This window comes from Petromyzon marinus, chromosome 26 (genome assembly GCF_048934315.1).
Source record: "Petromyzon marinus isolate PM22_M1 ecotype Great Lakes invasive population chromosome 26, UKy_Petmar_22M1.pri1.0, whole genome shotgun sequence".
NCBI classification, from domain to species: Eukaryota; Metazoa; Chordata; class Hyperoartia; order Petromyzontiformes; family Petromyzontidae; genus Petromyzon; species Petromyzon marinus.
In genome coordinates, this window is record NC_133692.1 from 11,480,863 (window position 1) to 11,492,617 (window position 11,755).

Sequence of the window (11,755 nt, forward strand, 5' to 3'; positions counted from 1 at the left end):
ATTTGGCGATATTCCACAGGGCAACCGAAGGGATATTTAAATTACCTTGCGCAATTTGCCTAATGGTGCGTTCATTTCGTGCCTGTGATGCGGCCACCAATTCTGAAAGAAAGTAGCCTTCATTCAGTATTTCATGCACGTGGAATATGCCGGTGCGTTTCAGAGCTTCTGTATTCATACGACAGGTTTGTTTAAAATTACTTACAATTATTGGTGGGATGCAATGCCGATGTTATGCCCGAGGCATACATTGACGTGTAGTAACAATGAGAAGGTGTTGATCGTGTGTACTCATATGATTACTAAGCGGCTCACTCGTTTGACTTTATGTTGGTGTGAATTTAAACATCAGGTCAAAGGTGTTCCAGTACAATGTCATTTATAGAAGGACCCTAAGGGCCCTCGCATAATTTGCTCAAATGTGTTCTTTCGTCGTTTTTTTTCGTAACTCAACATTTAGCTGCGTGCTTACGTCTGCGTGAAAGACCATGCCAGATATATATGTTTAATGCTGCCAATGTCATAGTGATATCTGCTTTGAATGCTCAGCCAGCACCGCACGTCGGCATTCCAAAGGTGTATTATTATTATTGCGTGCAGCTATATCTGACAAGTAAACGACTTAATAAATGGTGTACTGGGAGGAGAAAAGAAATAACCTCTGGGCATTCAAGATACAAACGTGCGCACGGAATTTAGCCAAAGCACTTACTTCTAAATGCAAAAAAAGATGGTCCACAATAGTTACGGATTGGCAGCAGAGGAATGCGAAGTGTCCAAGAGTACGCCCCGACACGGGAGACGGATGAAATCGGGCCACGGGCAGGCAGGCGCTGTCGGTGGACTGTTGCTGTGGTCTGGCAGTGGATGACCGTTGATTACAACGCATCGCGAAACTCGATGCCCTTGGAGGTTTGGAATTATCGGTCATTGAAGACCCCCCACCCTGTTCCTCTTTCTGTCTAGTTTCCTATCTTGTCTCCCGTAGGCCTTCTCTCACCCTATTGCTTCGCCTATTTCCCTCCTTTACACACACGGGACTCTGAAATCCTCCTGATTTCTCCATAACACACCAGTGTGCTGTACTCGTAACAAATTGGCATGTTCTGTTTACGTGACAAACCTTACTAATTGGCTGTGTCGGGTGGTGGCGGGCTTAACGATGCTTTTATATTTACACGATCTAACCCAAAAAAACACTATTATGGATAATATTGGCCGTGAGAATGCCTACGTTTTAAACCGATGTAAATTGTTTAAGGGCGCCTTATGAATCTACATTATTATTCTTATTGAAATGCCGTATAGTCTATGGCCCGTCTTTGCGTTATTGCGCCTGCATTTTACGTGACTTGTGTTTCGTATGAATGGGCGCTTACGCGTGTTCTCACCGAGGTACGAGGGCAGTGCGCACGTGTCCTTGCGCCTGGCCGACGATCGGAGTCAGAGGTCGTGTGGGCAACATTAGTGAAAATCGTGTCGCTGTTAACGCGCGCAAGCCGACTCGGCGGTGTGACACGCACTCGCTAAGCACACAACTGTCGCGCGTCGGAGTTCAACAGTCGCGGTCGTGTAAATATCCCGCAGCTCGACTGTGTCGGAAAGCGTTTAAAGAAAATTACAGTGCTGGGGTCGCAAGTGGCATAACAATTCAACCGCCTTGCGATTTCACTAAATTGTCATCATCTTGATTTGAAGCTTTCGTGACCGCAGGAATCCATACTCTTTGGTTCTTTCGGTAAAGTCACGTAGGTATAAAATAAAATACATCACGACGTTTCGGGGGCAACACAAGCGTCCGTCATCAGACCATGCTTTCCCACCTGATGACGGACGCTTGTGTTGCGCCCAGAACGTCGTGATTTATTTTATTTTCTACCAACGTGACTCTTCCGAAAGAACCAAAGAGTATAAATTCAGTCTCACAATGTTATTCCAGGAATTTAATTTTTTGTTTTACTTCATAATGATGGCGAATCTAGCAGACTCTCGTGGCTAGATGATCGATGTAAGCCCATTATGTGCAAAGAATATTGAAAAACATCGATTTATGCGCACGTGATTGAATGCATGTATTGTTAGCGGAAGCATGCATTTTCATCAGTAAATTGGTGTATTGAATTATGACAATTCGTCTATCCTGGCAGGGTGCTGATGATTCATTGTTACACCCCTGGATGTGTGATGTTGGCGCTCATCATTGCGAGGTGTCACGCGCAATACGTGTTGATTATCATAAAACTACCCAATTCAATTCCCTGGGTGCCACAGCAGGTATCTGTGCTGGCCCGCCCCTTGCCAACCTCAGCCACACCAACTTTCACATGGCCTCGCCCACTCAATAACTACCCCTGCCCACCCAGAGAGTGCCCCCCCTCCGCCTCTCTCTGACATTGACCTCAACAAGAACAACAGCCATTCGCCACTAAGTGGCGGTGATGTCACAATGGCACTTGTACCAGGCTAGGTGACCCCACCTGCAGCTCATAGGCACCCTCCTACCCCCCTGACAACCACCGCCCTATTGTCAGGTAACCCCACCTATTTTAAATCTGAAAAAAAAAATTCTCCAAATGCTCTGCAAAACCAGGGCTGTCCTGACCATATCATGGCGTTTAAGATAAGAACCTTATTTTAACAATGAACAAATTTCAAGCGCACCGAATAATTGCCATGCAGGGATACCTTCTAGTTCCCCCACCAGCTCATAGATGATACACCTCACAATATACCGGGTGCAGCCTTGCACCCGGTATAAAAATGTTTGACTTATATTCTGTTCTAAACAAGCATGCATTGTTCCCGGCTACCTTCCAGTGGTGAGTGCAGCACGATGTGAGATTATTGTGAGCTGTGATAATTCGTTTCGAATCTGTCATCGGTTGTACAGTTTAATTAGTGAGCCAGTGTTCCCACTTAGTTGCTGTTGATTTTTAAGTTTTTGTGACAATTTATTAATGTATCTTCCCTACGTACCATCACTTTGCACGGGTTTAATTTCACAAATTAGCTTGATTTCAGCACTTAATTAAGCAGTTGAGAAAACAATCAGTCACAAGTTCACTCGTAGGTTAACACCGTTTTACCGTTACTCCATCAAGTGAGCGACGTCTATAACGGCACATTCTGTGTTTTGTTAACTGTAAAAAAAAAACAATTTGTCTCCTAAAAAATAATGTCTTTCGTTACGATAATGCGAACGAACTCAACGTGGGTTTAAAGGGCTGTGTGCTTACACCCCATTTGATTCTCCTCCCGTGCCTGGAATAACTTGGGTACTGTACAAGTCTTCAGCACTTGCACACTAAACGAAGTAGCAACGTCCACGCTGTCAAATACAATTAACCCACGCTGCTGTACGACTGGGCAACCCTTGGTGCGCAGCCATGCCAGCATTTCCTTGCTGCCTCGTGACGTTTCAGAGCAAAGTGGCCTCGCACGCGAAACACTTCAGATACCCTTCGCTGGTTAACGCTTAAAAAAAAGGTGCAGCCCTGGAAATTGCTTCCTCAGACCGCATGCACTTGGTGGAAGGGCCTCCGTGGGAGGGAACTCTAGAGAGAATAGGTTTTTTTTTTAATCTATTCCTCCACGCTTACCACATTCGCTTGGAATATTTGTTGTGTTTCTGATGTCTCTCCAATTCTGTACGATGCTTTTATGAACCTATACCATCCTCTGTTTTGTTTTGAATCACTCCAGAGATGGGAACGTTTATTTTCATCTTTTCACACTGTGGCCCTTTTTTGAATGAGGAATACCCAGACGTCTGAATCATCGTTAGTTGTTATTTTCCCTTTTTATATATATAAGGTGGTGGTGCATGCCTGCAATGAAAGGAGTCCCGTTTCTAAATAATATTAAAGACGTTTATAAATACACTGTTGAATGAAGGCCTCCCCTTACGCCGTGGACCGTAACTTCACCGTGTTGGTCAGTTTGAGTTGGTAGACGTTGATTCTGGGAGGAATTGTGGCGGAGGTTGGGAACCAGTTTGGATATCGCTCGAACACTGGCGTTAGCTAAAACTTAAAACTCCTCAACTACTTTTTATTTTACCAGGTAAGGCCCACTGAGCTGTGTAGCTCTATTTCAAAAGCAACATGGCCGCCACAAATGATAGCTCAACGAAGTGGCTTATCACGTGGAAATGTATAGTAGCAGTCAAATACTTAATATGCTGAGTTCAAAGTGTAGGGTACTAATTATCAGGGTCACTGCTCAACCCTACATTATATAGCCAGGGCACAGTTGCCCAAAGCCTGTTTTATACACGTGGAATTATTTTAAACTTATGTTGCTGTGATATAAAAACTGAAATGCTTCACTTTTGCACAGGCATTTTCTGCTTAGCTATATAAAGTTACAATTATCCTCGGCAAATGCTGAAACGTCTGCTAATGGAAGCGCAGTGGCACGCATACTATCTTCCGCATTCCGAAGCATCAGATGCTAAATGGTGGATCTTGGGCAAGGACCCAGGTAGATATTAACAACTATTTCCAATGAGTTTACAATCGCAGCTGGTGACCGTGTAGCAGATCTCACTGTCACATGTGCTCACCCAACTGTGAATGTAATACATTTCATAAATATACACTGACGTCAACGCAGCCAGCAGCCCATCATCTGGCTTTTGGCCAGGTGAGAGCCCTAGACAGTAAGTCAATTAAGCAATGGAAGCCTGGAGTAGCAAAACGTTGAATTGGATGTATAACGGGATACAAACAAGGGTTAGAAGGCTAAGGCGATGGGCTGGGTGATTTGTATATCCGATTTCCCAGCCACCACTGCTTACCTCTTGGGTTCGAATCTGGGCAGCCACTCGCAAATAAATTAGATTATTAAGTGTATCAAGTTCATGGTTTCGACTAAATATAAATCGGGTTTCCACAAATTGCTCAAGTTCAGCTCTTAAAATAAAAAAGTATCAGTTTTACTGTCATGCATAAGACAATCGCATAGTGAATAATATCGACCCCAACTGTTTTCAAGATCAAAAGGTCACCTGAAAGATGTTTCAGAAGTCCTGCTGACAATCTCTTCAGCAGCAGTTCTCTGACATGTGGGGCATACTGCGCTGCGGGATTTCTGAATGAAGTCTTCATGCTATATTATTACACAAATTTCACAGTTGAAATAACTGTGGATAGAATATAAAGAAAATGAAAATGCTCTACAAGACATGTGCAAACAAATACAAAGATACAATTGTGCCAAAACTAACTTTTCACAATATGTAACAATGATCTTAAATACATTTTATATTAATATTATTATTATCATCCAATCTATTGCCCTTCTGGATGAAGGCCGAACATGTTCAGCCAAGAGTAACAATAACCAGTACATCTGCAATCACTCAAAATAAATAATCCTTCATTTATCCAATAAAGTCTCATTGAGTCTCCAGACTATTTTTAAGAACGATGCCCTGTTGAAATGGAGTGTTTCTTAAATTGCCTCTTAATTACCCCATCTTCACATCGACTCTACTCTTAACCCCGTCTCATTTCCCCACCCGCCAACTCTCCCCTATGACGGTGCTTTGGCGCAGCGGTCAGCATTGTTTTGTGACCTGCGGTTGGCTAACTGGCCCTCTGTCTGACTAAATGTACCTGCTGCTCCCCCCCCCCCGTCCCCCATTTGCTGCACAGTTGCGAGCACGGGCAAGCGGCTGGCGCACCTGGCAGGGCTGGTGGAGGACGCCGAGCGGCGAGCGGATGAGCTGATGGCCGCGCTGGCCAGCGAGCCGGCCTCGGCCGAGGCCACCGAGTGGCAGAAGCAACTCCGAGCCTGGGAGTGGAGGCAGCGGCTTTTCCGGCGAATGGTGTCCGGCATTCAGCATGCATGTATGCTCACACACAACAATAACAACAACAATGACAACAGCGGCCGTTTGCTACTAAGTGGCAGTGACCTCGTCATGGTGCTTGTGCCAGACTAGGTGCACTTTTGAGGCCACGTGAAGTGTCGAAGGCAGGAGGTCACGGAACAGACCCAGGCATCAGAGTTGTGTTCGAACCCACGACCTCATGTGTACCAGGCGAGGGAGATAACATCTCGCCAGCATACTCTAGGGAGTTTGATGTGATTATGACACTGAAATACAATTGTTGTGATTTAGGTTAACTACCTGGCCATACTTGGCCACTGACGATGAATTTATTTATGTGTGCTCTTCACTAAATTTCGATTTAAAGCTTTCGTGACTGCAAGGATTAATCTTCTTTGGTTCTTTCGGTAAAGTCACGTAGAATGAGAATAAAATAATAAATTGATAAAATAAAATAACACAATAATATTCTCACGACGTTTCGGCCACAACACAAGCGGCCTTCATCAGGTGAAGGGGACGAGACTGTCTGGAGGACAGCGCTGGAGTGAGAAAGCCACGCTTAGATCACGACCTTTAAGCTGTGTGAGAAGAAACAAAGCGCCTTGACAAAGGAATTAGCATAGAATTTAGCATTGAAATGGCTGAGTGATTAGCTTGTGACTGGTCACAGAAAAGGCTATGTTAAAGTTAAAGCATACACATCCGCAAAGGCACCCCTTAACAAAGGAATTATCATAAAATTTAGCATTGAAATAGCTAAGTTAAAGTATACACATCCGCAGAGGCACTCCTTGACAAAGGAATTAGCATAGAATTTAGCATTGAAATAGCTGAGTGATTAGCTTGTAACTGGTCACAGAAATAGCTATGTTAAAGTCAGAGCATATACATTCACCGAGGCACCTAGTACAAATCAAACAGGAGAATTTAGCATTGAAATAACTAGGCGAATTTAGCATTGAAATAACTGAGTGATTAGCTTGTGACTGGTCACAGAAATGGCTATGTTGAAGTTAAGGCCTACACATCTGAGCTATTCACAGTAACTGGGTATACAATACAATATATAATGAATACTATATAGTGAACCAATAAAAAATACTAAAATATAAATTGCCTCAATGTTATCAATAAACTCTATATTCTCCAATCAGCTAAGCTACCAACAATAAGTCTTTATATATCACATATAACGACTTATTGTAACTGGGTATACAATATATCACATATAACGACTTATTGTTGGTAGCTTAGCTGATTGGAGAATATAGAGTTTATTGATAACATTGAGGTAAATTTTGATTTAAAGCTTTCGTGACTGCAGTAATTCATATTCTTAGTTTTTTCGGTAAAGTCACGTTGAAGAGAAACAACAAAATAACAATATATATAAAACAATAAAAAATTCTCACGACGTTTCGACCATAACTCAAACGGTCATCATCAGGTGTTTGAGTTATGGTCGAAACGTCGTGAGAATTTTTTTTTGTTTTATATATATTTTGTTATTTTGTTGTTTCTCTTCAACGTGACTTTACCGAAAAAACTAAGAATAACATTGAGGTAATTTATATTTTAGTATTTTTATTGGTTCACTATATAGTATTCATTATATATTGTATTGTATACCCAGTTACTGTGAATAGCTCAGATGTGTAGGCCTTAACTTCAACATAGCCATTTCTGTGACCAGTCACAAGCTAATCACTCAGTTATTTCAATGCTAAATTCGCCTAGTTATTTCAATGCTAAATTCTCCTGTTTGATTTGTACTAGGTGCCTCGGTGAATGTATATGCTCTGACTTTAACATAGCTATTTCAGTGACCAGTTACAAGCTAATCACTCAGCTATTTCAATGGTAAATTCTATGCTAATTCCTTTGTCAAGGAGTGCCTCTGCGGATGTGTGTACTTTAACTTAGCTATTTCAATGCTAAATTATATGATAATTCCTTTGTCAAGGGGTGCCTTTGCGGATGTGTATGCTTTAACTTTAACATAGCCTTTTCTGTGACCAGTCACAAGCTAATCACTCAGCCATTTCAATGCTAAATTCTATGCTAATTCCTTTGTCAAGGCGCTTTGTTTCTTCTCACACAGCTTAAAGGTCGTGATCTCAGCGTGGCTTTCTCACTCCAGCGCTGTCCTCCAGACAGTCTCGTCCCCTTCACCTGATGAAGGCCGCTTGTGTTGTGGCCGAAACGTCGTGAGAATATTATTGTGTTATTTTATTTTATCAATTTATTATTTTATTCTCATTCTACGTGACTTTACCGAAAGAACCAAAGAAGATGCTCTTCACTAGATGAATATTTGCTGATAATCTTTGTCTCAACGTATCCTGTTCAACCATTTTAATCCCTGATAAAACAAACCGCTTTTACATATCAAATCAAAACTGTCACAAAAATCTAGATCGCATGAATATAATGTGTCTTTAAACCTGCCACCATCTGTCACAGCCAAATATTGAGGTTTGTTACGTAAACAAAACATGCCAATTCACTACTAGTACAGCACATCGGTGTGTTGGAGAGTATAAACCCACAACATTTACAATTCGAGTACGACGTTTCGCCAGTAGTTAGAACAAGCATCATCAGGCGACAGCCAGAGTTGTGGAGAAATTCTCCTCCTGTTTCTGTAGGTTTAATGAAACATTTACGCGATTTAACCCAAACGCCTCTATTATGGATAATATTGGAAGCGACAGCCTACGTGTTAAGCTATCACAACAATTTACTTAAATACTCTAAAAGCACACACAAATACAACATTTTAAATGCAGTAACTATGTGAATAATGACTCATCCATGAGTATTATAAACGTTTTATTTCCTTAATAATTAAGAATTTACACAATGCCACTATTGGTAATGAAAGGCTGCGTGTTAAAATGGTATCCCCTTATTCCCATACACTCACTTTTGTTCTCATACATTGGCCCAAACATTGCATTTGACACTTTATAATGGAACACGCATTCACAAACATATCCCTCATTGATTGCATATCTTGCAATGACATTGTGCATTGCTATGGAGGTGATATTGCTCTCACCATCAATTATGAAAATTGCCATATCAAGTTGTGTGTTACGTCAATGAAAATTATGTCAGCTTCGCAGCAATATATACGCATTTTACAGGACACAGGGCTGTCTGCATTCATTCACATTCAGCATCACATCCCCTGGCTTTTCACAAACAAACAATGTTCTTAAACAAATCTCCATTATATATTTATTTTTTATGTTTTGTTAGTCTTAAAATTGAAAGCTGAACGAATATTTAATGCAAAAAAGTAAACGGCTTTGTCACATTTCCCAGGACCCTGATCAGACTTCACTGAGCGGCAGAACATCGTTTCCGTTATGTAGATTCATGGTTCACCTCCGTGAGTTAAGCCCTTGCGGTGCGTCGCTTGTACCCATGCCGAATAGGCACGTAGCTTCCCAACTCTCTATCCTTGGCAAGGTCGCGGCAGCGGAGACAACGTTTTCACATGTGGTTTCCAACGCCGCCTGATTGCCTCGCGTGCAAGACCCTGCTGTGCCCTGACTCGGCAGGTGGTGACTGATGCATGCAACACTCCAACTATAGTGCACAGCAAGCCTTAACCCTCTCGGCTCTTGAGTGTGTGCGTGCGAGCGTGTGTGTGTGTGTGTCACATTTTGGGGAGTGGTAGTGAAGCGGTTCGCGCACTGGACTACGAACCCGGCGACCCAAGTTCGATTCCTGCTCACGGCCACCAGCACCAGTGACAATTATCTGAGCCGGTCCTGGACCTGCCCTAGGTCAACTTAGCCTCAAATGAGTACCTGATGCGTAAACATCGCCACTGGGGAGACAAAGGCGGCCGGGCGTGGTGCTGGCCACCCACCCCTTCGTGTGCCGTGCCGGCCTTCATAGGCGCTCGCTAACAGCACTTGCCCCAAGAGTCTGTTCGGGCTATAGGGGGCACCTTTGTTTTTGTGTGCCACATTGTACCTCTCCGATGTGTTTCCGGGTTGTTCGACATGATATCCGACGTTTTGCTCAACGTGCTGACAACTTCTTCAGGAAACAAATCACAAGCTCCCCCGGCACGCGGTACGACCCGCAAACACATCGGAGAGCTGTACTGGAAAAAAAAGTCCGTTCCGATGGGACAGCTCGTTTCTGTACAGGACAAAGCATGAACCACCCGAACGCTATAGCATTGCCTGCAGTTGTGTTTTCAATTTTGGAATAAAGAATGCATTGAAATGGCAGTCCCAACAGAGTGAGCCATTGGCTGCCAGTGTATTGTGCTTTGATTGCAGCTACCCAGGCTAAACCACTAGCTACGGCAATGAATAGGACCGTGTCGTTCGTGCAGTTTAATTGATTGACGTTTAATCATACACTCGTGGTACCCGCATTGAATTGTCTTGTGAGAATCAATTATTCAACGCGTATGCACATTTTTGCCTGGTGGAGTGGATGGATGATATGGAAGAAAAAAATTAAACTAAACAAAGGAGACGGAGAGAAATCGACAAATGAACATGATTCTTGGGTTAAATCGCAACCCCAAATCGTGGCAATTCGGTCAGGTGTTGGGGGTCACAGATGAGGGCACATGGTTCCATGCCGACAAACCGTGCATCTTGTTGGCTCAAGCTTTGTTGCGGTGTGGATAACATTGGCTTTAGCGAGGACCAAGCTGGCGGGGAATGAGACATGGTACTGAGTCCACTGTTAACCCCTTCCAGAATCATGGCAACCTTATTAGACGCTCATTTACAACACTTGCCCCGACAGTGTGTTGTGGCTATACCGGGGATCTTTGTCTGTGTATGTACGGTGTGCATGTGTCCATGCCCATGGGAGCGGTTAGTGTAGAGGTGAGCGCGCTGCCCTGCGAACCTGGAATCCCGACTTTGATTCCCGCTAATGGGCCAACATCGGTGACGAATGTCTGAACCGGTTCTGGGCCTCCCCTAGGTCAACTCAGCATTAAATGAGTAATCCGTGTGCGGTGCGCAATAACCGTCAGTATTGGGGAGAAAAACGCGGTCGGGCGTCGTCGATGCTGGCCACCCACCCTGCCGTGCGTCGCGCCGGTCTTCATGGGAGCTCACGCGCTGACAGCACTTGCCCCCAACAGTGTGTTGAAGACTACACGATTTTGGGGGTGGGTGGGATCTTTGTCTTTGTGTGCGGAGCAGCAGTCCCCGAGGCGCCAGCCCAGGTGTGTCTGTCAGTCACGGGGGCCGACAGCCTCGCCGTCACTTTCCAGGAGCCGCACAGCGTCAACTCGGCGGTCGTCACGCGTTACCGCGGTAACGCTCGCTCGCTCTCTCCCGGTGCACAACGTCCGTCCACACCCATCCCTCCTCCCCCCACCACCCCCACCGTCAAAATGAGCCGACGGTTAAATGGTGCAGCCCTTGCGATCGGCGCGAGAGGCCTCCGCTAAGAGGGGCCGCTCGAGAGAAGGGTGCGTTGGACTACTCTGCCATGCCAGCCAGACGGCTTGGAAGAAATGGGATTGACCGCGGTTTGCTTCCACCGCGTGCGAGCTGCCTAATTAATAAACTGACCCATTGTTTCAACGACCTCGGGATTATAAGGCCAGCGTGCTAACCCATTGCATTATGAAAGCATCCAATGAGCACAGCATGAGAATGCACAGAATATCATTCCACTGCTGCTTGAATGTCTCTCCCACACCGCAGGGGTCATGTTGGATCGCTTGATCATACTTCACCATGCTGGTCAGTGAAGGTTTGGTGTAAGGAGGGCTGGTCCAGGACAAGTTCAGACATCACTTGCCGGCGATGTTAGCCCATGGCACGAACCGCTGCGTTTGATCTGTCTCACGCAAATTGCTTTGCATTTGCTCTGTTTATGTTACGTTCTTGTGTCAAAGGCGATAACTGCTAACGCAAC

The 11,755-nt window shown here is 44.3% G+C and overlaps 1 protein-coding gene across 12 annotated transcripts in view; it reads left to right on the forward strand.

Moving 5' to 3' along the window:
- Nucleotides 1-11,755, forward strand: part of LOC116946270 (ankyrin repeat and fibronectin type-III domain-containing protein 1-like) — a 264,496-nt gene that overhangs the window by 202,835 nt on the left and 49,906 nt on the right. For all 12 annotated transcript variants that reach the window (XM_076069931.1, XM_076069932.1, XM_076069935.1 and 9 more), the window contains 2 exons: nucleotides 5,658-5,852; nucleotides 11,032-11,145. In XM_076069931.1, coding sequence (XP_075926046.1) covers nucleotides 5,658-5,852; nucleotides 11,032-11,145 — 309 coding nt within the window. The remainder of the gene's footprint in view (nucleotides 1-5,657; nucleotides 5,853-11,031; nucleotides 11,146-11,755) is intronic.